This window comes from Nelusetta ayraudi, unplaced genomic scaffold (assembly GCF_046127955.1).
Source record: "Nelusetta ayraudi isolate G7.1 ecotype Tasmania unplaced genomic scaffold, CSIRO-AGI_Nayr_v1 ptg000089l, whole genome shotgun sequence".
NCBI lineage: Eukaryota > Metazoa > Chordata > Actinopteri > Tetraodontiformes > Monacanthidae > Nelusetta > Nelusetta ayraudi.
The window spans coordinates 1,375,523-1,402,298 of NW_027466139.1; the positions used below are offsets into that span (position 1 = coordinate 1,375,523).

Genomic DNA, 26,776 nt, shown 5'->3' on the forward strand with positions numbered 1-26,776 from the left:
CACATTGTCTGATGTCACGCTCTCTTCTCCCTCAGGTCCATCCTGTGCAGAAACGGCGTCCTGTACGTCAAACTGCGCGCCGGACAGCTGCCGTACAAGGACGACCCTCAAGGCTGGAAGTCCCTGCTGGCCTCCGCCGTCAACCACCGCAGCTCCGGCATCAGGGCGTTCAAGGTGAACGGATGGCGATGTCACACCTCTGTTCGTCCGCAATAGCATTGAAGGTTTTTCGATGCTGCTGTCTTGCGGTTTCTGTTTCCAACACAGTTTTTCCCCAAACAACTCGTTTGAAACGCAGCAAAGGAACTTCCCCCCTCCACCCCCACTTCCCTCCACCCCCACTTCCCTCCTCCCACTCAGCCCAATAGCAGGAGCCAGTGGAATTGAGTGGACTTCCTCCCCAGTGGCTCCTGACTGGTTTGTCAGGCTGTCACTGCAGGTTCTGCTGGGCAGCTGTGAGGCTGACAGACTATTACTGGTGCCCTGATGGCCTCACAGCGCAACATGTCAATACGCCGACTGGTCCGGCAGGGATCCAGGCGAGACAAAGCACATTAATAATTCCGCTGGTTCTGAACAATACACGCGTCCCCACCTTTTCTCTGCACGGCTCGCCGCCCTCGTCTTACTTGTTTTCCATCTGTGCCTCTTTATGAAGCTTCCATCCTCTGAAATGCCCTGGGTGTTATTATAAATTATAATAGATACACAATCATTATTATAAATGGTGAACAATTCTATGTTCTCTGCATGTCCTCAGCCTGAAGCCATCTCCACCTTCACCTCGGAGCCCGCCCTGGTCTCCTTTGCCAAGATCTTCTGTAAAACTTCAGACGGCATTCAACAGGTGAGTTACTCCAGACAGAGAGCGTGGCTGCGCACCCATCCTGCACCTTCAGCAGTTTCAGTCCTCCCTTCCTGCAATATGAAAGCTATTAATAATGGCTGTTTGATATTCCAGTGTACTTTCCAAGCTGTGCACCGTCAATTCACCTGTAAACTCACTTTCATCAAACATGGTTGGCGAGGTCGTTCACGTGACGTAAATTCTACTGATTTCACGCTAAAAGCTAAAAGCTAAAAGCGAACCAGCATAAACTCTGTACAGCATCAGGCAGCAGGGCTGAAGTGAAATTAAGCATTCAAGAGAGTTTCTCTTCCTTCTTGTCAACATGTTTGTATCCAAGATCCCATCAGTTGAAACCAGGCATGACTGATTAATGAGTTTCAGCTGTTCAGCTGTGTATGTGGTCTTAATCAAAAAAGGTTATATAAAAATAAATTACCACTACAGCGTGGGAGATTTGATTAAACCAGCGCGCCCTGCTACAATGTTCTCTCTGAGTAATTTATCGCCAGTTAAGCATCCAATGAGTCTCGTCTGCTCTGCATACTTCAGCGCGAGTTCTCACCAAAAAAAAAAAAAAAACACCCCAAACTGTTCAGCGGCTGTGTGAATGTAGAATTCCGCTGATGGAAACTGCAAAAAAAAACAAAAAAAAAAAACCATAGAGAGAGAAGCCGCATGTTCACAGTGTGACACCAATACCACGCACCGCAAATGGGTCAGTTGAAAGATTTAAAATAGGATGGTTGAATTGGCGCGACCGGCTGCTTATTAATCACTCGACTCCCATTTTGCGCCCTAAAGAGGCTGCTTCACTGCCAATTAGCAGGACTGCTGAGAGGTCACTGGTTTCTTTCCAGCGGAACAGTGTGAAAAGTCCCTGTAATCCAGCCTGACCAATAGAATGTCATTGGAAAGCTTTTAAAGATACAGAATCACGTCCTGTTTCTCAACCTTATTTTAAAAAAAACACAGAAGAGAAAACCTGGATACATAAATAAGTAAAGTTTACGCCTAAGTAGCTGAGTTCACTATCGATATATTTGTTGTAATGCAGAAGTTAAATGACCACGCAGTGGAATAAGTCTGTCTGGTTGATAAAGATAAATGACTTTTAGCTCCTGGACAGACAGACTGACTCACTCTAGTGTGCTTCATGAGCTTCACTGTATATGCTGTATGTGTTTGTGTGCTTGCAGAGGGAAGATTCTCTGGTGTTGTTCTCGGCGATGCTCTACGAGTGCGTGACGCAGGAATGCCCGGAGATGCTGCCCACGTATATCGCTATTGAGCAGGTAACTGGCAACATCGAGGGCTCGAGTCTGCTATTTTAGCCGTCGGTGTGTCAGCATTCACGCCATTACATTTCCAGCACTCAGAAAGTAATGAGAAAAAATGACAATAAGCAATTTATTCAAGATATTCACCCCGATAAGTTTCCAGCCTGGGGTTTAAAACCTGTAAATTGATTTTCCGAAGCAGACAACGTATTAAAACAGTGTTTCTCGACTGGTGGCCAAAGTGTATTTGACAAAAATAAAATGCTAGTCCACTTTCCATCATCTCTAGTAAATAAATGACTGAAATTGTTGCATGAAATTGTGTGTCCTGCAATATAAATCCCCAACATTTTCCGTATAAATGTATATATGTTTTAAAAAGAAAAAGGGAAACTTCCCGCAAAGCCGCGACCCACTCAGAACAGCTGCAGGAACCACCAGTTGAGAAACTCTCTCTTTAAATAACTCGCTGTGGTAGTTTGTCACCTTTGCTGGAAGTATTCAAACGTGCGGCGTCCTCCCTCCCTCCCTCCCTCCCTCGCCGTGCGGCAGGCGGTGCGGGCCCTGAGGCGCGGCGACCTGCCGCAGACCTTCTCCTTGTGGCAGCTGCGCCTGGTGGTGGAGCTGTGGGACAGCAGGATGCTGCGCGGCCTCGGCGACGGCCGGCAGCGCGACGCGCTGCTCACCACAGAGTTCCTGCCCGTCATGAAGAACACGGTGGACGTGGCGCTGGACGACTGGCTCAGAGGTGAGGAGAGGCGGCGGCCGTCACACCTGCAGGGAAAATCAAGACGCAAAAATTAATATTAGATTGAAGTCATCTCTTGTGCGGACTGTCGGTTCACTTTTCTACAGGCAACACTGAACTACAATGTTAAAATCAGAAAAATCTGCAGTGTGCCGTCGTCGCTGTAGTGGGAGAGTAGAGGCACTTTTCATCTCGACACATTCAAAACATCCAATTTTGCTTCCGTCCGACCTTTAAGCAGTGTTGCCAAGGGGACACGCTGGCAAAACCAACAGCCTCGTGCAAAATATGTCAACAATGTGACAAACCCAACTACAAAACAAAAAGATCAAATGAAACTTTGTTTGCTGTTTGCACAAAGCAAACTTTTCTGAAACTCTTCACCCTGGAAGGAGTTTTCCCTGAAGAGTGGAAGGAGTTGCGGTGACCTAAAAATCTGTTATGAAAGGACGAGGCTCACAGGAAAAGCTCTGTTTTGGAACAAAACATCTGTGTGTCCATCTGGCCTCTGTGACGAGGGAAAGGAAAGAAATAAATTGCAAGGAAGGAGTCAAACGTTGATGCAGCAACTCTGTGCAACAGGCGCTCGTCAGCTGAGGTGCGTGATCGTGTGTGTGTTTTCTGCATGTAGTGATAACATCAGAGCGTCTCGCAATGCCACCATCCTGTTATTTTTTTGTTATACTCTCTTTATTGGTTTTTCACTTTTATAGGTACATACAAACACACAGAACAAAAAAAAAAAAAAATCCCAGCCCAAAAACTGAAGTCAGAATTTGAATACAAAAAGAAAAACACACACTGCCAGTGAAAGGTTTGGCCACATCCTTCTGATTGAATGGTTTTTCTTTGATTTTCATGACTTTTGACGTTGCAGATTGTCACTCAAGGCATCAACACCTATGGAATCTGTATTAAACAGAAAAATGTGAAATAACTCAAACCAGTTTTATATTTGAGATGATCTAGAATGGCCACCCTTCATATAAAATATATACAAGATCACATATTGAGGTGTTTAACATTTCCTGGTCATGTATTTGATGACTTCAGTGTGTACCTACAGTGTAGAAAGTGGTCAAGAGGAAGAAGCAGCAGCTGTGCCCAAACTTTTGACCCGCTTGTGTGTTTGTTGGCACCAAGAAAATGAAACGCAACTGTTGCCGTCGTTTTCCTGTGGCGGGACGCACAACCGCTGAGTCCTGCCTCGTGATTCCAGCTGTGTCACTGCTGGCAAATGCCACCGACTGAACGCGTCCCTGCATGTTTTCATGTTCAGGGTGTAGCACTTAAATGTCAAGGCAAAATATGCGCACGCACGCACGCACGCACGCACACACACACACACACACACACACCAAACATTTCATTCCACCAGGAACCTATGATTGCGTGCGCACACTCACACCCACACACACACACCCACGCGCACACAAAAACGTGCGCACTTCCAGAGGGGCGTGGGAACGGGCGAAGCGGTTGGGCTGGGCAGCACAGTTCAAACACTGCTGCTGCACCGCCGAGCCGTCGGAGTCGGAGTTTGATTCCCTGAGTTTGAGGGAAAAAAGAGAAACTAAATGAAGCAAGTAGCAGCAATGCAACTCACTCGTGAACGGTGGTGTCGTCTCCCCACGTGGGTACCCAGCTATACGCCTTATAACCACTAGAAAAGGTTCAGAATGAGCGTACAGCCACTAATAAATGTGCAAAGTTATTTATCAGTCTTTATTTATATTAGTGTGTTCATTTTTGATTCATGTTTCTTTATTTTAACACATTTGTCTCGCGACCGCTGTTTGTCAGTAAGTTAAAGTCCAGCTGTAACTGACGTGATGTACAGTATATCTTGTGTTGCTTACAATACGTTGACATTTGGATCACAGATCATCAGTCTTTCCTGATCTCACTCATATGTGGATGCTGGACACTTGATGCTTTACTGAGCCTGATGGTGGTTCTGGTTTCTTTTGTTGTTCTGAGTTAGCTGCTGCCGGACAGGTGTCTACATAGGCTGGGAGGAGAAAAGTCATTTAGTATAGAACCAGAATGAACTAGACTGCGCCACTGCTCATAATGTGTCTCCTCCTCCTCCTGCTGCTGCTGCACCATTGGTTCATATCCTCTGTAAAAGTCACTGAAACTAATCTTTTATTTAAATGTGAGTCTAAAAAAAACAACATCACAGGATCACAATTGAAATGACAGACTGAGAGACTTTCTAAAGAATGTGCTTGTGTGTTTTTGCTCGCAGACAACAGCGCGGTGCTGCGCTCCTACCTGAGGGGCGACAGCCTCCCCAGGAACAGCCTGTCCACCATGCTGGCCTGCTTCCTGGTCTACCGCTCCGTGCCCTGCCTCAGGAACACACACACACAGCTGGAGGGTGAGGCAAACACACACACTGTCACTAATTAACCAACCCCACCTGTGTGTGTGTGTGTGTGTGTGTGTGTGTGTGTGTGTGTGTGTGTGTGTGTGTGTGTGTGTGTGTGTGTGTGTGTGTGTGTGTGTGTGTGTGTGTGTGTGTGTGTGTGTGTGTGTGTGTACACGCTTGGCTCACCTGGCTTTCATTTCCTTTGCCAAACACCTCACCATGAGTTCACTCAGTAAGCAGCATGAGTAAACTGCAGCTCACCTCTCCTCTCCTCCCCCCTCACCTCCTCTCCTCTGCTCCTGCAGGCTGCAGCTCTGTGGGGGACCTGCTGGCGAGGAGCAGAGGTCTGGGGGTCCCTGCCAGAGACCTCCTCCGACTGCTCCCCGTCCTGCTGGACCCTGCAGCTGCTCCACAGACGACAGCGCAGGGCTTCCCCCTGCAAGCCCTCTGAGGTCTGTCACCGACTGACCGACCAACTAACCAACCGACCGACCGACCAACCAACCAACCAACCAACCAACCAACCAACCAACCAACCGACCAACCAACCAACCTCCTGTGACGCAGCCTCACGTTCCAGTTTTTTTGCGAGCGCAGACGAGGACTGATGGACGATTCCCAGCCGCAGCAGCACCGCTGGGTCGCACGTGGCTGCGAGTGGAGCAGAATTTTCTTCAGCGTGGAAGAATTTTGGACTCTTTCTCATTTAACATTAGTTTTTTTTTTTTTAATATTGTGCTTTTCTTTAAACGTAGTAAAAGAAAATTGGACTTTGTCGTCATGCAGTGTTTGTGTTGAAACGAAAGCCCAGTACGTGGGCGCGTCTGCCGCGGTCGTCTCACTCGCAAACCGGCAAGACGGTCCCATCAGTGGAGGACTGGGTCGAGAACTCGGCCTGAGGACTTCCAGTTGGGTGTCCAGTTGCACTGTAGCTCGTCCTGACTGTGAGCGTGAGAGAGAGAGATGCTCTGTGTTGTGAGAAGACAATGAAATAAAAAGCACCTGCACTTGTGAAGTAACCTGAGCTGAGTGTGATGAGCTCAGGAAGCTCGTGGCTGTGGCATGACGTAGCGAAGAATAATAAAAAATTAACAATCAGAAGGGACAAACTGTAGCTCTCTGGTAGAAAACAGCATATTTAGCCATATGTTTCCAGCCTGCAGCAACAAAAAGTCAGTTTGGCCTCGGGCTTGGTCTCAGTGGGTGGAACCAACCACAGCCCGGCTGGGGATGAGGTACCAGAACCCTCTGGGCTGTGCTTGTGTTCCTGTCCACGCCCTGGTGCTCAGCACAGGAGCAGGAAGGCGTTCGTTAAACATCAAACCCTTTTTTTTTTTTTATTGTGACTTGTAGAGAATGAACTGCAAGTGCGTTGTAAAGCTCTCTGGCTCTTTAGTGCCTTCAGCCGCCTGTTAGCCACAAGGTCCTTCACAATAAAGCACCCTCTTGTTTTTGAGCTTTTGCATCACGCTCGCCATAGTTCCACGCACGCATAGACTCACACGTAGCTACAACACAAACAAACTCCCGCTGAAATATTAAAATGAGGAATTTCTCAGCATTGTGAACAGAAACTCGGGTTGAGACTGCTGACTGGCAGACAGGTGACGCTTCACTCCACCCTGTCAGTGGAAGGGTGTGAACTTCTTTTTTTTCTTCTTTTTTAAATCAGCCCTCGCAACTACTGCGCCCGTGAAGTTCATACTTTTAATCACAGCCCTGTAATAAGCCACCACAGGTTTTTGTCAGCTATGTGTTTGACAAAAATGTGTATCCAAACAAAAGCAAATGCCTTGCAACAGAGCGCGGCTCAAACATATCATTAGAAGCTGCTTCTGTTGTCGGGACGACACCCAAGCCGTCGACGGCGGCGTTGGTCTCGGCGTCGCGTGGTCGCTCCCTGCGGGGCCGAGACGCAGACGATCGCGTGGTTTCCTGGAAACGCGCTCCGTCCCGTTCGGTCGCGTCTCCACAAACATTCCATGCAAATGTCACATGACGCTCAGGGCCTCGCCCGTCGCTCCGTGTCCACGGTGATTAAAGTTTGAGTGCGTTTCAACAGGTGCTCCAGTGGCTGAGAGAAGGTGGAAAGGAACAACCTGTTCCTTCGGAAGTAGGGATGGAGTTCCCAACGGGACAAACGGACGACTCGGAGATCGGAGGCAAAGGGATTTGTTGACTCTGACACGCACGCTCATCCGGTTGTCGCTGCCCCGCAGTTGCTTTCCTGGTTCAGTGAACATGTGACAGGAGCTGACACGCACACATTCACCAGCGCTGCCTGGAGGACACCAGGAGCCGCTGGCGCCGGTGTCACCAGCCAAGCGGCTGATGTCTCTCCTGAGTCGGCGGCTCTGTGGAAGATTATTCCACTTCCTGACTCAGGCGGTTGTGATTCCAGCTCATTGTCAAACTAAATCGGGAATGTTTATGATGTTCTCATCGTCGCATCCAAAAAAAGCAGCAATAAAAAAAAAAAAAATACTTCAGTTGTTTTCCGTCCAAGTGCAGTTTAGAAGAGAGCATATTTAGCTCTGCTGAACTGATCACTGTTGATCCTTGCACATATTGATGGAACTGGTTGGATTGATTACGTTTTGTGATTTTTTTTATTTTTTTTTGGCAATGAATTGGTTGGGCTTGCAGTGCCCTTTGTGACATCACCAAGTGCTGACAAGGACTCCTGGAGACCCAGGAAGAGCCTCCAAAGAGAGGAAGAGCCTCTCTGAGTTACTGAAAAGGCACAGAGGAACGCTTGTGCGTCTGATTGCGAGCCCTGACCTGCTGGAATTTTGTGTGACAATGTCACGGTTGCCGTGTTGTTTTTTGGGTTTTTGTTTTTTTCCAGATGGCGCTGCAGTTGTTGTGAAACCTCGACTGGGGTCCAGAGTGGATTGTCTGAACCGAGCCTGTGGGGAAAAGAGAGTGCCGGGACGACAACGGCGGTGGAGAGGGGGGGGGGAACATTCCTGCCGCATTTTGTTTTCACAATAATCCAGCGAGTGTTTCCCTGTAAACAAACCTTGTGAACACAGAGCTTCACTCATGTTGCATCAATAAGAAAGAGAAAGAGCAACTCGTCTGAAATGCCAGGCTGTTAAAGTGCATTTTTGCGCAGAATCTTAATTGTTGAGTTGAAACCACAGGCTGACTTGGACTGAGGACCACCGAGGTGGAAAAGTGTGTGTGACAGAGCAAAGCAGTGAAGTCGCTGTCAGTCGAGTTGATAGAGGATTTTGGTGGCGTCGCTCTGGGAGCCGTCAGTGGTTGTGTGTCAACAGAGGAGAGAAAAAAGTTTTGTTCTCAACGGTGTTAGCCCTCTGTTTAGAGCCTCTCACAAAAACATGCCCTGTGAAAAGGAATGACTTGTTTCTGGCGAGTCGCTGACTGGTTTGTGCAGGGATTTTGCTCCATTTTGCTTCGCATAGGAGTGACTTTTTAGTGTGGGTTAGAGATGAAGACATGCCTCTCGGTTGAGCTTGCAGGACCGCTAGATTACCCAAGCATCTTTACTGGAAGGAGTTAGCAATCTCCCCGAGTGACATCACACTTCCACTTCCCTCCACTGGGGCGTTCAGAGCCAAGAAAAAGGCAGGAAAGAAAAAAAAAAAAAAAAAAAAAGTCAACGCCAAACTGTCCTCACAAGCTTGTGACTGTTCACAGTTTTGTATTTAGAACGGATCTTACTCTAAACAGGAAGTTTAGCGTCTTCAGATGCAGAAGTGCGAAGTCGTCCAAGAGCTCCGTGACCTCCAGCCGGCGAGGAATCAGTTTGAACGTCGGGGTGACTGGTGAACGGCTCAGTGATGCAACCTGCTGTCAAGTGACTGCGTTGTGTAACAGCTTCAGCTCTGCATCCTGTGTGTGTGTGTGTGTGTGTGTGTGTGTGTGTGTGTGTGTGTGTGTGTGTGTGTGTGCGTGTGCGTGTGTGTCCCTCCCTTTATTATGTCACTGTAACGTTTTCTATACTGAAATCTACTCTTGCATCCTCGCCGGCTGGGTTTCCTTTTCATTTTCCCCCAATAATTCACAGATTGGCTGACTTGAAAATGTGTTTGGGTAGCGTCCACATCCATCAGGGCACCATGTGACACATACCTGTCATAGCTGTCCACACCTCTTCTCGTAAGAGCTTCTACGGATTCCTTTGTTGAATATCAATATTTTCTTTGAAGCGTTCCCAAGCTCCAGCAGCTTCCTGGTCATACGACCTGCGACTCCAAACTGAAGCTGCTGCTGTTTTAAACGATGCTCGCTTGGAAAACTACAGACGCGCGTCTTTGTGTCTCGTTCTCACTCCGTTTAACTTCAGCAGCTCTTCGAGAAACGTCCGTGATGTTCTTCGTGAGGATCAATGTCAAGTGATTTTTCTGTTGTGTGTTTTTCTACCAAGCCGGGATATATTTAGGCTGTATAAGGGTTTTTTTTTTGTTGGTTTCCTGCAATTAATTCATTCAGATTTGAATTGAATTCGAATTGTTTAAAAGACGATGGGATGATTTAAGTTGCAGAACCCACAAAGGGGAAATTTACTTTACAGTTGAAAAAACACACCAAAAAAAACGGAATTTAAAAGGTCTACAACCTGAAAAAGAATCAAACAATACAGCCCAGTGGCAGAATTGGGGAAAAAAAAAAAAAAAGAAGTGAAACAAAAGTCTTAAAAATAAGTTCACTAAAGGTGACGTTAGGATTTAGCTCCCTCCTCCTGTGACCCACTGAGTCTCGTCTTTGAGCTCCACAGCCGCCAGTAGGAGACACACCTGTGTTGGTTTGAAGGCTGATTCCATTGTACATGAATACGTCTAAAATAATTTCCTTATTACCTCCTCTGGTGCATGAAACCTCCTCATGCCTGAATTATTCACATTATTTATTTATTTATTTATTTATGCATTCATTCATTTTGAATATAAGGAAGCAGCGCTCCAACAGTTGAACCCAGGCCACAGAAGTCCGTGACAGTGTGCGTGTGTGTGTGTGTGTGTGTGTGTGTGTGTGTGTGTGTGTGTGTGTGTGTGTGTGTGTGTGTGTGTGCGCAACTCAAAACCAGCCATTGTCGAAATGAATGGAGCCCAGCGGAAGGAGGGAGGGGTAGGGCCGACTGGAGGTGGGTGTGACCTAAAAAAAAAAAAAAAAAAATACAAAAATGTGTCACACGGCGCAATAGTCGCTCAGGCAGCGCTCGCAGTATGAATGGCGGAGCTGCGAGATGACAGGTCGGCTGCAGCAGTTAGGAGAGTTGCTGAGCAGCGGCGGAGCGCGGACGCAGCGGCGGAGACGCAAAGAGGAGAGAACAGGAGCTCGTGACAGGGACCAGTTAAAAGTCCCCAGCTGAGCCAACAGGTGCAAAGCTGTGCCGCACAGAAAGTGCACCAACACACCAAGCCCCCCCGGGCTGAGTTTGTGCGCGAGATGAGGCGCGGGGCAGAGGGACGCGCGCGCCCGCCTACGTGGGGTGAGTGTGTCACTTTAATTTTTCAAAGCGAGCAAGCGAGCGCCTTTTGCTTGTGTGTGTGTGTGTGTGTGTGTGTGTGTGTGTGTGTGTGTGTGTGTGTGTGTGTGTGTGTGTGTGTGTGTGTGTGTGTGTGTGTGTGTGTGTGTGGTGGATTGTCTGAAAGCGCAGAAGGAGGAAGCGGCTTCCATCCCCTCCTCAGTCAGAGATGTGCAGGTTGTCAAGGGCGGACGCGCTCGTGACAGTTTGCGCCCGGCGCAAACTGTGTTGCAAGCGGTGGGGAGCCAACACGCGCCGAGGTGACAAACGTTCGGTGGAGGAGCCGCCGCTTCTTCTTCTTCTGCTGCTGCTGCGGAGCGCTCGCACGGTTCACTCATGCGTACTGAGCGGTTTGAGCGCAGAGAGGAAGTGAAGAGAGAGAGAGGGAGAGAGAGAGAGAGAGAGAGAGACTCGCCCGGTCTTCCTTTGAAGAGTTGAAGAGTTGAAGAGTTGGACCTTTTCTCTCAAGTTATTGAATGACATGACGCGCAACCACGCGTGCTAGAGAATGAGACCCTGCAGCGTTCTTCAAATATCTGCTGCAGTCATGGGTGCTTTGAATAGGCGCCACACGTGTGTGTGTGTGTGTGTGTGTGTGTGTGTGTGTGTGTGTGTGTGTGTGTGTGTGTGTGTGATTGACTCTGGATGCTGTTGTGTTTCCTTCAAACTCGACTAGAATCATTTCTGAATAATTGACACATTGACTGATGGGAAAAAAAAGAAAAGTGTTTTCATAGCTTCCATGTCATGTGACCGCGTGACTCCAAGCCACACATACCTGTCATAGCCGCCTACGCCTCCTCTTGAAATCCTTTCTTTGTTCTTTGGAGCGTTCCACACCTGTTCCTTCTTCCTCGTCATGCAACCTGGCGACTGAAAGCAGTTGCGGATGTTTTAACTGACGGGTGGACGGTTCACAGTAGGCGGTTCGCAGTCACTTGCCAGGTCGGGGGGGGGGGGAGCAGCATCAGTCACCCTGACACGGCCGCTCTGCTGCCTCGCTGATGGGGATGAAGCCACTGGGATCTTCTTCAGGCACGAGGCCGTCCTGCCTGCATGTCTTCCAGATGTTCATGTTTGTGGCCAGATCCAAGTATTTTCCATGCATGAAGGTCCACTGCAACCACGATGTTGTCTAATGCGGTTTGAAAGAGTTACGGCCTTTTGAACCCAAATTGTTTAATTTGCGCACAACAGTCCCGTGTTTTTTTTTTCTTCTTGCACATGTTAATGCTTTTTCTCATCCAACTGCTCCCACGTCTGTCTGTCTGCCTGCTAAGGGGACAGACGTGGGAGTTGTGTGCATGTAGCTGTGTTCCCATGACCCCTAAAATTGCGCAAAACCTAAATATGGTAAAAAAAAGAAGAAAAAAAGAAATTGGTGATGGAAACAACTAAACTTGGTAAAACCTCTCAAATATGGCTGAACGGTTTGGACGCTGGTGGTTGTTCACACATATCGCAGCAGTGTCATGAAAGCACTTTTTTTTTTTTTCCCTGGCATTGACACGTCAGCGGCCGTGACGTACGGGGTCACGTGACCAGTTGACTGACCGGTGAAAATGCCGCGTTATGATCGGACGGATTAGGAGACGGAATATTTTTTTCCACAAGCAATCAAAGAGAAAAATACAAGAACCATTCTGGGCGGCAAACGCCATGGAAATGCAGATGTACACCGGGAGTTCTGTACCGCCGTCCTCCTCACAGTGGCGTCTCGCTGGACGAGATTTGACCAGAGTTGCGCTCCTCACACCATTCAATGGAAACGGGCTTTTGTTTTGCGAAAAACTGTCATGGAAACGCAGCTACTGTCGAGCGCCGTTGCTAAAAAGGAAATGGAACCGGGCCTCTGTGTGTTTGTCTTTCACTGGCAGCTGAAACCAGCCGGCAGGTAGATGGAGGCTTCTTCCGCATGGTGAAAGGGCAACTATCCGACACGCACTGGTTCTCTGTTTGACTAGAGATTTGCCAGTGAAATCCTGCACTTTGTTTCCTCGTCGGCCGAGCGAAGCCCTTCGCTGGCGCTCTTTGTTCTTCTTTTGAATATTAAAAAAAACAAAAAAAACAAACAAAAAACAAAAAAACAACGGCACCGGGTTCCCATGAAGCAGCAGCCGCTGATCTCTGTCAGTCCCCTGTGGTCCGCTGTGGTCCGCTGACCTCAGGGCAGCCACTTCCTGCTTTTGTCACAGCGAGAGGGCCTGGGACTGGAGCTGGTGGCTGTGCCGCGCAGCCGAGCCGGCGCTCGACGGTGAAACTGCGTGGGTTCTTTCTCCATGGGGATGTTGTGGTGCGCTGCTGTGGCCTTCAGATGGGGTTTTTTTTTTCAGAAGAAAGTGTCGTTTGTTCTTGTTTTAATGAAACAACTCTTTCTTTTTTTTTTTTTACTTGGAAGTGAAACGAAAGAGAGAAGACGCTTCACAAGGTGTCTCATCTTCTCTTAGATTTTTCCTTTTTTCGCTAGATCTTCATTTCACCTGTGTGTGTGTGTGAGCGTGTGTGTGTGTGTGTGTGTGTGTAAAAGGGAGTTTCATAATGAGTGACGTGGGGTTTCCCGGGCCCCTGTTTCCTCCATTCATGTGGCTTTGAGATTAGGGCTTTAGAGCCGTCAGCCTGTCTATGAGCTGAGTATTGGTTGACTTGGAGAAACTGTACATGTGGTAGAGGGTGTGCGTGTGTGTGTGTGTGTGTGTGTGCATGTGTGTGTGCGTGTGTGTTACTGGAACAAAGAGTAAAGAATGTAAATTGAAGGAAGTGCGTCTATTTATAAACCCTTTATTTTAAGGCCTGTTTGTTTTCTGAGCTTGTGCGCACGTATGTGAATGCAATGACTGTGTGTATGTCTGTGTGTGCGCGAGAGAGACAGAGACACAGGGGAAGAGAGAGAGAGAGGGGTGGGGGTGCGGGGGGCTGGGGGAGAGAGAGAGAGAGGCTCAGTCACTTCCTCGTTGCATTTCCTAGTGATCTCGGCAGCACAAACTTCCTCTTGTCTCTGCGACGGCAGCCGAAGCTGTTTGATGATGAGGAGCAGCAGCAGGATGAAGGCACAAAGAAAATATCACACAGCTTACGTGAAATATTATGTGTAGAAACAAGATGGGAGAGAGAGAGAGAGAGAGAGAGAGAGAGAGTGAGAGAGACTGGCTCCAGCCTGGACAAATCACACTACAAGCAAAGGTTGCAGTTGACCACTTGGGGGCAGTGTCACTCACAATGTCCAAAACGTGGAGCTAAAAAAAAAACTCGTTTTGGCTCTGACGGTGACTACATTTATTTATTTATTTTTTTAGCATGGCTGTTATCACCTGTGCGCAGCGACTCAGCATCCATCAGATAAATTCAACAGAAAATATGCAGCAGGGCTGTTGCCATGGCGATGCAGACAGAGAAGCTCGGCCTGCGGCTCGAGCTCCAGCTTCTAACTTTATTGGTCACAGAGATTCCGATTTAGATTGATTTTATCGCCAGGCCGCGTGTGCGCAAGTGTTTACTGTAGAAGCCAAATTCAGAACAGGACTGAAATAGTTTTATTCAGTGAGTTTTTCTTTGCGCAGTCAGATCTCTTTCCTGTCCGGGAGGTTCATTAGAAAGTCAGAACAGGAGATTCTGCCCTGGATCTTCTCTGCAGAGCTGATGGGTGTTGGCCATGAGACAGATATGATAACACGCTTTACTGAAAGCGGCCAGATTGTGCAAAAAATGAACTGCACCGACGTTTTCTAACACCAGTTAGTCTCCAGTGCGTCAGAGAATTGGCGAGAAATAATAAAAAAAAAAAAAAAAAAAAAAATCCATCATTTCTTCGCAGAGGTTCCAACAAAGCAGCAGAGTTGCATGTGTCTGAAACTGCACAGTGTAGCAGAAGCACTGAAAATGAGGTTCACATGCAACTGTTGATGCAACATTACTTTACAGGAACAATTCTTAGTGGACGCGGTGCACACAGTTTTATTTAGACTTCTCGAAGGTAAAATTAGAGTCAGACTGAAAACCCCCCCCCCCCCCCCCCCCCGGCTGCCCGGGCCTTGAGAGACAAACGCGTGCTGAGCTTCCAAGCCTTGAGTTTGGTTGCGCTGCAGAGTGACATGCAAACCACAGGCAGCGCATTCAAATGAAAGTTGAAGCGGAGCAGAGCGGAGCAGAGAGAACCAAATGAGGTGGCCTCGCTTTTACACGTCGCACTCGCTAAAATTATCTCCGGCCGCCCGCTCTTCACATGTGTTACGACTTCCGCCCTCGCTGACGTCGACTTCTGGATCTGCTGGATCACGTTGAGGGGCTTTTTTTTTTTTTTTTTTTTGCGGGGGGAGGGGACTAGAAATTCAATTTTGAACGTGTGTGTGTGTGTGTGTGTGTGTGTGTGTGTGTGTCTGTGTGTGTCTGTGTGTGTGTGTGTGTGTGTGTGTGTGTGTGCGAGGGTTGCCACGGACTGTGTGCGTTTGCAAGCATCGCAGGCCTGCAGGACCTTCCGGTGACAATGGCGTACCATCACATTTGCACTCTTATCTCGGTGACTGTCGCTGTGCGAGTGACGGCATGTGCTGCTAATTCCTGTCTGCTTCTGAGAAGGGTGTCTCAATAGCAGTCTCTGTTTTTTTTTTTTTTTTTTTTATTTGCTGCAACTGTGGCCTCATTTTGCAGCATTTAAAAAAAAAAAAAAAAAAAAAAAAAAAGAGTTTGTTCCTCATTTTCAGTCCCAACTGCACAAATGAGGAAAGATGTGAATGTTTGCAACCGATGGGTGCGAAATGGCTTTATTCACGCGTCTGACCTGCAGCTGCAGCAGCCGCTGCAACCATTATGAATACTTTCATTATTTCTCTCTCAAATCATATCGGGACGAATGCCCTTAAAACCCTGCAGCTCAGCCCTGCAGCGGAGTGCAATACAGTGCACAAAGTCATTCGTGCAACTTTGACAAAACTGCATTTTGTCACCTCTCGGCGATCTGCTGCCGCTGAGGGTGACGTTGCGACTGCAGTTTTCTGCTGACCTCACGACGCCAGCGGCGATAACCGACAGGAGCTCTTCCTAAAACTGAGAGCCGGAGCTCCTGTCTCTGGGAGCAGAGTTCAGGCGGCGCGGCGCGGCGCAGGGACAGAGAGGCCGGTGGGAAGTGACCGCTCTCTGTTTTCACTTCGCCGCGGGGAACCAAAAAAGCCGAAGCACCTGCAGGAAGCTGCCGTCGGAATTCAGCTTCCACTTCACCTTAATAGGCCACGTTCAAAAGGCCAGCCAGCCGTTAGCGCCGCGCTTAGCTTCTCCTCCTCCTGGTTCCCTGTTTGTGCTCAAACACACCCATCACACACACACACACACACACACACACACACACACACACACACACACACACACCCATCACACACATCACACCCATCACACACACACACACACACAGGCAACGTTGTTAAACCACGTTTTACAGTGAAAAGCTACTGTTTTCCAGTAATGTGTGTGTGTGTGTGTGTGTGTGTGTGTGTGTGTGTGTGTGTGTGTGTGTGTGTGTGTGTGTGTTGTAACTGTCTCACGTTGTGTGTGTGTGTGTGTGTGTGTGTGTGTGTGCAACTCGCCAGTAAACCAGCGCCCGAGCACCGAGCGCGCCCAACGCCGCCGTGGGGTTTTTAGTCAGAGCTACTGGTTTCCAGTAAGAGCTCGCAACCGGTGGCTTCAGCTCACAGTGAGAGGAAGTGGTGGTGGTGAAGCCTGAAACTCTAGAAAAGGAGAGTTTTTTTTTTTTTTGTTGGGGGGGGGGGGGTTGTTTGTGCATCAACTGCTTATCTTTACTTCCATTGATTTGTCTTTGCCTCACCTGCAGTCACCCGTCACGGCTTTAGCTGCTGCTGCCGCTGCTGCGACGTCATGGTGAAGTCCATTTTACAAGAAAAGTAAAAAGGTCAAAGGTCACAGGGCATTGCACGAAAGTGAATAAAAATGCATATATTGTATTGCACATTCCGAAAGGCAGAATATTTAATCCCAGTAATGTGATAATCTGATAGATTAACTCGATGACGGCTTTTTTTTTTTTTTTTTTGACCCTCTGTCATAAAGTGGCCCTTAGTTTATTTATGTTACGTTCTAAGTCAGGGTTCAGGTTAGGAAGTGTTATACTACCACCTAGTGGACAAGTATGTACATTGCAGTTTTAGGGCAACGTCGAACGCCACCGTGAATCACCTTCACGGCAAAGAGCAACTTCTAGGAAGGAGTCAGCACGCTGGTTCCCTTCAGATGTTTTGCTTTATTTTAATATATTTTTGATTCGATATGCAGTGTGTATCGGATGCAGTCTTTACTCTCTCACACGCCGACCACAACATTTCTTCCATGCATGTAAAACGCGGCGACTTTCATTTCCACACCTTCAGTTCAGAAATACGAGACCTTGGTGCGTGGTGCACTGCGACTCCGCCTGTTGCCAGAGGAGGGCGGTGTTGTCGCCACATTGTCGCTACCGGGTGAGCGGATTCATTCCGCCGGCCTGAGGTCATTGCAAGGAGGAAGAGGAGGCAGTAGAGGGGGACAAGGGGGAAGAGGGAGATCCGCTCACCCCTCCTCCTCCTCCTCCTCCTCTTCACTAGGTTTTCCTGTCTCCCCCCCGCCCCCCTCCCCTCACCTCACCTCACACACACACACACATCTGGCAACCATCAGGATGAGTTTGGCTTCTCTCTCACTAGTGGGAACTGTCTCTCTCTCTCTCTCTCTCTCTCTCTCTCTCTAAAGAAATGGGGTCATTTGAGGACAGAAGGAAAATGGTCTCTCTCTCTCTCTCTCTCTCCCTCTCTCTCTCTCTCTCTCTCTCTCTCTCTCTCTCTCTCTCTCCTCTTCAGAAGGAAAATGGTTGAGGGGCGGCGAGAACGAACCTGACTGGCGACTCACGAAGGTCAAACTCTGACTGTTGAGAAGCAGCTCGTTTGAAAGCGAGCAAGTCATAAAGACAGGAAATATAAACATGTAGTGTAGTTAAATGATGGTTAACATTTCATTCATCATTTCGGAGATGAATCAATACGTAATACAATCATTTAGGAAACGAGTGTAAAACGTCTCTAAAGAAATGAAGCGGGCCAGTCCTGCGTTTTCATCCCTTCTCAATTAGCCCTGTGTTTACTGCCTCCTGCTAAAAAACAAAACAAAAAACAAAACACAACCTGACAGCCACTTTGCGTTTGGACGAGGCGGACAGGAAGTGGAGGTTCTTCTCAGTTTGCTGGGAGGGTCTGTGCCCTTTCTGACATCATCATTTTTTTTATTTTTTTAACTGAGCAGTGTTTGTTTGTTTGTTTTTTTGTTTTTTTTCTTAGTTCTTCTTGAATTAGTTGATGACCGACTGTTGTCACTTCTGGGGGGCTGGCAGGCGGAGCGGGAGGCGCTCGCCGTTTTCAGAAATGAACCTCAAAGTGATTTCTGCAGAGCACGGGGAGCTTTGGATGAGCGCTGGAACGCAGCGCCGGGTGACTTTCAGCTGCATGACGTCCCACCAGCAGAAAGTGTGACAGGGCAGGGGCGGCAGCAGCAGCAGCAGCAGCAGCAGCAGCGCAACGCTGCGCCATGCAAACTCTGCACCGTCACTTCCCGGGCGTCAGCAGAATGGACTTTTTTATCTGTCACGGTACAGCAGCATGTGCATGACATCAAGCCTTTCTCTCTCTCTCTTTCTTTCGTTTGTTCTTTCTTTCTTTCTTTCTTTCTTTCTTTCTTTCTTTCTTTCTTTCTTTCTCTCTCTCTTTCGTTCTTTCTTTCTCTCGTTCTCTCTTCTTCTTTCTTTCATTCTTTCTTTCTGTCTTACTTTCTGCCACTGTGTTGGTGAAGCCGTCTGCCAGTCGAGCCCTCTGCTCCTCACAGGCCCTGCTGTGTTGCTGCTGCTCAGCTTTACAGTTCAGTCGGTTCACTCATGATTCAGCGATTCAGCGATTCAGTGATTCAGGCAGCACCACCACGTCGGCGACGGGTTGCACTTTTTCTTTTCTTTAAGTCGTTTTCACGTTTAACCACAGCAGGTCTCTAAACCAGGCGTGGGCAAACTTTGCGGGCCTGTTGGGCTTTTTAATCCGGCCCGTCAAACTCCTAGAAGTGATCGAATGAGATGGCTGCATTTCATCCATTTTCCAGTGTTTTCAGAGTCGTTTCAATAAAGAGCTGAACACCGTGGAGCTTATTTTGAGACACTGGTTTTGCTGCAACTTTGCTTTTGTTCACTTTCAGCTGATGATACGGCGACATGTGTTCTACACATCCCATGATAGACTTTCCTCCTACGAGGTGGCTCACTAAAACACTCCATCCATCCGCTGCTGCTCCGGCTCCTCTGTCACATTTTGGCACCCACTGTGGCCCCCACCAGTCAAAGAGTTTCCTCACTCCTGCTCTAAGCCATCCTGCAACCGATAGCCAGCGACCAGGATGTTGAGAGCTTCACATGCTGACGGTTTAGCATCCACACTGTCGTCCCTCTGCAGCTGCAGCTGCGGCTGAGACACCCTGTGACTCCAGCTGACTGGAACAAACCATCATCCGAATCCCGGATCCTAAACATGAATCATCTTTGAGTTCCTGAACAGAGCTAAGAACAGAGTCCTCCTTTTTTTCCCCCCTGATGTCTCTCTAGCTCTCTCTCTCTAGCTCTCTCTCTCTCTCTCTCGCTCTCTCACACACTCAAACACACACAGGCACTCGTGGAAGTTCCTCCCGACAGGACCAAAGTTAAGACTGGGCGCTGCAGGGAATTCTAGGAAACAATGTGTTATGCAGCTGACACGGTTGTGCAGTGACTGTTGCCTCACAGCAAGAAGGTTGTGGGTTTGATTCCCGGGGTCTCCTGGGGCCTTTCTGTGTTGTATGTTTGTATGTTCTCCCTGTGTCTGCTGGGTCCTCTCCAGGTTCTCCAGGTTTTTCAGGTTCTCGAGGTTCTCCGGGTTCTCCAGGTTCCTCCCACAGGCCAAAGACATGCATGTGAGGGGAATTGGGAACTGGTTGTTTGACTCTGTTTGTAGATAAAGTGGCCACTTGTCCAGGGTGTCACCCTCATGACAGCTGGGAGGGGCTCCAGCAGACCCCCAGAGACCCTCAGTGCAGGACAGATGGATGGAACGTTTGATGCTGGAATTTAACAAATGTTCTTGAACTTTCTCATCGCACACGTGTGTGTGTGTGTGTGTGTGTGCACTGCACTGCACATCAGTCAGATTTGGCTACTCATTAGTAGAGAGCTTCTGGAGGAAGTGGTGGTTGGCGATGACTCAGCCAAACTGTGCTTTGCATTTTTTTTTCTTCTCAGTCATCACTCAGATCTCCTCTCTCCTTCGACGTCGGCATCCGTCACATTTTTGGCTTAATATTCTGAGTTACTCAATATTTTGAGCACCACTGGCCGTGCCTTAGCAACAGTTCTGCCTTTTTTTTTCTCCTTTAAATACCTCCTTGCTCATGTTGACCTTTGCATGTTTGTCAGTGTTGTGTGTGTGTGTGTGTGTGTGTGTGGGTGGGAGTGACAGCAGAGTGTGTGGGAAGATGTGTGATTTGTTTCCGAGTGATTAAGAGATTCCTTCTCTTCTCTCTTCTTCTTCTTCTTCACTGCCTCTGCCCCTCTCAGTTGTCGCCGGCGGCTTTAATGACGAGCAGAATGAAGACCTAGAAGGTGGTGAGTGAGATCTGGTGAGTGAAATTTATTTTGTGTGTTTTTTTTCCCCCTCTTCCTCCTACAACAACACTCACATCTGCTCAGGAATGTAGCGGTGAGACGACGTAATCTAAGGAGCCCCACTGTCCGATGGGTGTGTGTGACTCTGCTCTGTGTGTGTGTGTGTGTGTGTGTGTGTGCCTTCCGACTTTTGAGATCAGCACTTTTGCTTTGAAGAGCTCAGTTAAATCATAACTTTTCGAGCGTTCGGCTTGTTGTGTTTTAAAGCTGCGGTGTTTTAAAAAAAAAAAAAACAACGGAAGAATATTTTGGAAATTGAGAGAGAGAGAGAGGGTTTTTGTTTCCGAGCTTGACTACATCGGACTTTTTCTTCTTCCGCCTTTGCAAGTCTCGGTTTTTCTCTAAACACTTGGAACCAGGAGTCCGAACATTCCCACGCCCAGGGGTTCTCCAGTCTTACAAACCCTCCTCTCCTCTCATCGTTGAGATTTTTTGTCCATCATGAGAAGCTCCAGTGTGACTGATCTCTGATCAGCTGGCTGGAGTCTTTTCTCCTGTGTTTTCTCGATTGGGGAAACAGCCGGAGCAGCAGCAGCAGCAGCAGCAGCAGCAGCAGCAGCAGCCGCCTGGGAAACTATGGGAGCCGTTTTATCACAACCGGATAACAAAGAAATGGGAGCTTTGCTTTCAGAGGACTTTTGTCTTTTGGTGGTCGCTGGTTCTGGTCGCTGGTTCTGTTGCTGTGTGTTGAGTGCCGTGCATGCCACCAGCTGGCTCCGTCAGTGGGGGTGAAATGCGATTGGCCCGTTTGAATCGCGACTGACAGAAGTATCGTCCAATGATCTCCTGAGAACCTCCTGATTTACTCGGGACCAAATTCCTGGCAGTTTGACTCCTTTTGGATGAATTCTTTGCCACCGGTGTTGAAGACTGTTTGCAGAAAGTAGTGACTGACCGTCGTCTCGTTTTATTGATGTCAGAGATTTTTCTTTTTCCTTTCTTTCTGTTGTGTGAGAGGAGTTCTCCTGACATGGCTGAGTGCTGAGTAAAAAAAAAACAAAACCTCACTGTAGCAACAGTCGTATTTCATTGTGGTCCGACTTCGGCCTCTGAAATTTCCAACAGTTTTAAAGTTTTTGTTCTCCAGCGTGCAGTCGCTCACAAAGCAAAGGTGTTTGTTTGATTTCGTCAGAGCCTGAAGTTGTGTTTTGACAGTGTGACTGACACATCGCTGACTTGTTGACGCCGCGTCTTTAGATATGAGAAGCTGTCAAACATCGTCTGTGTAAAGGTTTTACAACTGTCTTGTAGAGGGAGGTATGGCTTGTAGTTTTTTTTTAGTGCTGCAATACCACAGACTTTTCCCCGTCTCGAGGTTTTTTTAAGCCTTCATTTTAGTCTAAAATCTGATTCTTTTCCACAATTTTGCCTCCTCATTTTCAGCCCAAGCGGTTCAGAACCGGCTCAGTGGTCTAGTGGTAGGGTGTCCGCCTTAGGCATTTACCCAGCCGTTCACGGTACTGGACGGCTCGGCTGAAAGGTATTTCCATGAGCCTGACCGGCACCTGAGCGTGGGCGGAGTCACGGTTGCAAGGCCAGCCGAAGGTTTTATTGTGCCTCCCGTGTCCCCGAAACCACAGGACTCACTTTTCGTATTAACCGTGGTTTTGTTTTGTTTTGTTTTGTTTTGTGCGAGACATTTTCATAGGGCTTAGAATTATTTAGTTTCACACTGTTGACTTGTATCTAAACACTGTCCTAGAAGAGAAAATGTAGAGGCTGAAATGATCACCTTGAGTCTCACAGTCGTTTATTATTAGACAAGAATATCCGCACAACTTAAGTCCACACAAAGCAGCAACAACTCTATTCCACCGGCCTCTTAAGTTTGGCTGCCAGCGAACACAACACGAGCAGAGCACGGAGTTAGCGGTGGCGGCTAGCGGTTTATCGACAGTATCAACAGTAGGTTGTGGGTTCGATCCCAAGCCGGGTCGTACCAAAGACTGTAGAACTGGTCCCCACTGCCTCCCTGCTTGGCACTCAGTGTTTGGGGTTGGAATTGAGGGGGGGTGCAGTACCTCTGCCGGCCACCGCTCCCTCAGGGGGCGATGGGTGAAATGCAGAGGACAAATTTCGCATCCTTTGGGATGTGACCGTCAGTGGGACTTTAACAGAAGCTCATCGGTGGAAACTTTTTGACTTCTCTTGGCAGTTTGAGTTAACAGTGTTACAAGTACAGAACGTCAACATTTTGAGACGTGATGAACTTATTGCACATGGTTAGCGTTATGGGTTCGCCAGTGATTACTCAAACTGTCAAATCCTCATTGATCGACTTGCAGCAATACTAAAGTATAACTAGTAGTTGCCACATAAGTGGCAATCAGTCAGTAAAAATCCCAGAGTTCCGCAAGTGAACGCCTCCCCCGTCGGCTTGAGGTGGCCTTAAAATTTTTACCGAATTGTGTCACGAAACCGAGATCTCGCTCCGAGATCCGTGCCGCTGCAAATTACCCCCGGAATCTGCAATATGAATGTCACTCCACTGCTTTCAACACTCATTTCAGCTCTGCACCGCCATCTGTACCAGGTATCGCTTTCCGTATCTTTTCAGATGAAGACGCCCGCCCACGCACACACACCCACACACACCCACGCACCCACCTATGCCAGCCGTGTGCCGGCAAGGGCCCCCGCCCCCCTCCCCCGCCCCCCCCATCTTCCCCCACCTCCTCTCCACCCGCCATTTACGGTAACGGTGTGTTTTTGTCATCTGTGGCTCTGGATGAAGTGATCCAGTTAGTTTTGGTATCGTGTCATTGACAGAGAGCAAGAGCAGTGCAGCGTGGGAAGGCGGTGACAGAGATGAGTCAGCGCCTTGTTGCCGGGCAGAGAAGCAGTAGTCACTCCCCCACGAGCCGTGAATTTAGAAAACACCCTCCGTTTTTTCTTTTCTTTCTTTTTTTTTTAAAAAACAAAACAAAAAAACAAAAAAAAACTATCATCAACTCATCAAATCACCTTTTTGTCAGCCACCACGTTTTTCAGTTTAGCGGCAGAAAATCACCAGAACCACTCTGATGTTGTACTCGGGTTTCTCCTCTGACTGACTGACTGACAGTTTATATATTTCTATAGCTTTAGCCGCGATGCCTCGCTGCTGTGGTTTCTAGCTGCCTGGGACGTGTGAGTCTTGTTTGCCAGCTGTGCAGCGACTGGCGAGCAGCCTCTGGTACCGTTCCTGTCCTCAGTCAGCTCAGCGAGAAGCCTGTTTCTCTGCATCGTTACTGCAAATCATCATTTCACACAAGTATGAGTTGAAGCTCACAAGCTTTACGGCCTTCAGGCCTTTGTGATGTCACAGAGGGACATCTCACTCACTTGCAAACGCGTTGACGATCACCCAACGCGTTTCAGCAGGGAAGTTGAAACCCACAGTTTGGAGGAGGCTGTAAACACAGGGCTAACTAAATGTGCTGTTAACTGGAGATTGTAGCAGAAAAAGATGAGCGTAAAAAGAGTAGAATATTGTGGGAGCTTTATAAGATGTTAATAATGATGTAAAACAGTATATATTTATATATATATATATATATAAAAACCCATCAGGAAGATTGCTAGAGAATAAAGAAGTGCTTATAAACTGGTTTTGATGTCAAGCTTGCAGAAAAAAAACCTCTGCAAAAAGTCTGTAGGTTTCGAAAGCAGCTTTCTGCCGTCCTGATCGAGGACAGCGGCGGCGGCGGCGTGGCGGTGAGGGGGGGGGGGGAGCATACAAGTCTATTTTAGAGCACCGGGCTGAAGAGCAGCTGCAGAAGAAGAAGAAGAAGAAGAAGAAGAAGAAGTCAGATGTTCTGTGTGTTTGAAAGAGAAATGTGAGATGAGAAAATGACTGGGCGACTCCCACTTCCTCCAATCAAACCTGCGAGCCTGTGATCAGCGCTGGCACACTGGCGCTGGTGATGTGGACGGACGGGCCTGTAAATTCATTGGTCCACCTGTTTGTTTGTTTGTTTGCAACCATCTTGCTATCGCACTAAGTCTTTGTCTGTTTGTAGCGGCAGAAGGGGCCCAACAAAAGAAGCCTGGCCAGAAAGAGGAGAGCAGAGCAGAGGAGCAAAGGGACCGGCAGGCAAGCATGGTTATGCAGTAACTTATCAAGCCCGCAGGGGGCACTGTGTCAGTGGCAGGGGTGCCGGTCTACTCGTCAGCAAATGTGTGGGGGGAAAAAAACCAGTTTTGGAAACTATCACGTAGGGCAGAAAGCCAGCGTAATGCCCCCTTGAATCCGCCTGAAGGCTGCGAGTCGAGAAAATGGCTCCGTGGAAAGAGAGCCAGGTGTGTTTTTGAGCTGCTGTGCAAAAGTAAAAGCTGCGAGGTGCGCGTGTTTATGCGCAGTGGTCTCACTTTGACTCACACGGCTCGAGTTCTGCGTTTGCATGAAACCATGACACCGTTCCTCTCGGTGGAATCCACGAGAAGTTTCTCCTCAGCGGGGGGTCGAGGTGTGGTCACCACAAAGGAGAGATATGATGTGTGCGCAGAAACACACACCTACACACACACACACACACTCACTCACATTTCTAAAGTGCTCGCTCAGCTTCTCCCCACCCCCCCACCCCCCCACTGCTTGTATCGGCTCGTCAGACAAAACTAATTGATTGAAAGTCTGTGTGTGTGTGTGTGTGTGTGTGTGTGTGTGTGTGTGTGTGTGTGTGTGTGTGTGTGTGTGTGTGTGTGTGTGTGTTGTCGTGACGGCTGAACATTATTATACATACGCGGCTGAAAACGACAGCGTGTGCGTCAACATGCGTGTGCGCTGACGAGTCAGATGGTGAGGTTTTGAAATCAGTCATGTGTCAAATATCCCGTCAAGGTGAAAGTAGTAGTAGGTCAACCGTGTGTGCGTGTGTGTGCGTGTGTGTGCGTGTGTGTGCGTGTGTGCGCGTGTGTGTGTGTGCGTGTGTGTCCGAGATCACAGTGGATGACTGAAAGCTCGGCTGGGTGAGGCTGAAGTCGACTCGCGACCACGTGGACGTGTGTGTCGCCTCCAACTTACCTGTGAAAAACATCCCTCACGTTACCCCCCTGGGCTGAGAGCCACTCTGCCGAGGACGGCATACAGGCATTGTCATATGAACGGGCTGTGTTTGTATATATATACACAGGCAGTCAATAAGTTGAACACGTGCTTCTGATTGAAATGGTTTTTCTTTCATTTTCATGGCTTTTTCCATTGTATGAATGAACGCGTATGGAATATGCATTATTAAATAACTCAAACAAACCAGTTTTATATTTTAGATGATCTAGAATAATAATCTAGAATAGCCGCCCTTCATATAAAATATATCCAACGTGACACATTGAGGTATTTAACGTGTTTTTCTTTGGCCTTGTTAATCCACATCTCTTGCTCATGTATGTGATGTCTTCAGTGTGCACCTACAGTGTAGAAAGTAGTCCAGATAAAGAGGAAACTGCTGTGTCCAAACTGTTGACTGCTAGTGTATGTACTGTATATGTGTTGTGTGTGTGTGTGTGTGTAAAAAGCAAAGCAGTGACACCAAGGGACTCCATCTTTATCCTAAAGAAATCCAATGAATTCCTGGAGTTTTGGCCTATTTGTGAAAATCAGTCACAAATTTAACATATTGTTCAGCTCTCCTGGATGAAGAGACTGGACCACTACTGGACCACTACCAGTGAACCCTCACCCCTCATGAGCCCAGTGCTGTCCAACACTATCAGCCTTTCCTGTGGCAGTGACACTGCAGCCAATCCCAACCTGTCTGGGGTCGAAGGTCATTTCCTCACAGAAGGCACACAGACAAAAAAAACACACTGGCTGAAAATATGTAGCGTAGCCTATTAGCCTTTTAGCCTATTAGCCTATTAGCCTTTTAGCCTAGCGCAGTGGCTTTCAACCCCTTTTTTACATTGAAAAAAAATCCCATTGAACATCACCACCAATCAAAAATGTTGAATATTTAGCCTACTAGTGGCAATATAATATAGTCTGCTAATTTACTTCGACTCAGTCAGTGTGAAACCTGGGCCTGTGTCGATGCACACAAAGCTGAGATCCAGGGAGGAAGTGAGGGGAGGAGAAAAAAAAGGCTTGGATTTCTTTTAAAGCACCGACGCTCGAGTCACTCAACAATGGGATGTTGGAAAGTCTTTCACGGCACACTTGGCATCATCACCAACACGGGCACAATGGTTAAACACTGCCGTGAGATGATATCGCTGGCCAAGCGCGTGTGCCTGCAGACTGTGAGGAGGAGGAGGAGGAGGGTGTGTGTGTGTGTGTGTGTGTGTGTGTGTGTGCGTGTGTGTGTGTGTGTGTGTGTGTGTGTGTGTGTGTGTGAGGTTCAGGAG

The 26,776-nt window shown here is 48.1% G+C and overlaps 1 protein-coding gene and 1 long non-coding RNA gene across 5 annotated transcripts in view; both read left to right on the plus strand.

Moving 5' to 3' along the window:
* Positions 1 to 6,268, plus strand: part of anapc1 (anaphase promoting complex subunit 1) — a 31,235-nt gene extending 24,967 nt beyond the window's left edge. For all 4 annotated transcript variants that reach the window (XM_076046030.1, XM_076046028.1, XM_076046027.1 and 1 more), the window contains exons 48-53: positions 36 to 174; positions 761 to 847; positions 2,047 to 2,142; positions 2,680 to 2,875; positions 5,127 to 5,258; positions 5,555 to 6,268. In XM_076046030.1, the coding sequence (XP_075902145.1) occupies positions 36 to 174; positions 761 to 847; positions 2,047 to 2,142; positions 2,680 to 2,875; positions 5,127 to 5,258; positions 5,555 to 5,700 (796 nt within the window). In that variant the 3' untranslated portion in view covers positions 5,701 to 6,268. The remainder of the gene's footprint in view (positions 1 to 35; positions 175 to 760; positions 848 to 2,046; positions 2,143 to 2,679; positions 2,876 to 5,126; positions 5,259 to 5,554) is intronic.
* A 4,131-nt stretch (positions 6,269 to 10,399) lies between these two features.
* LOC142901590 (uncharacterized) overlaps positions 10,400 to 26,776 on the plus strand; it is a 41,741-nt gene continuing 25,364 nt past the window's right edge. The window contains exons 1-2 of the long non-coding RNA XR_012928996.1: positions 10,400 to 10,707; positions 20,342 to 20,403. This is a non-coding gene — a long non-coding RNA (uncharacterized LOC142901590). The remainder of the gene's footprint in view (positions 10,708 to 20,341; positions 20,404 to 26,776) is intronic.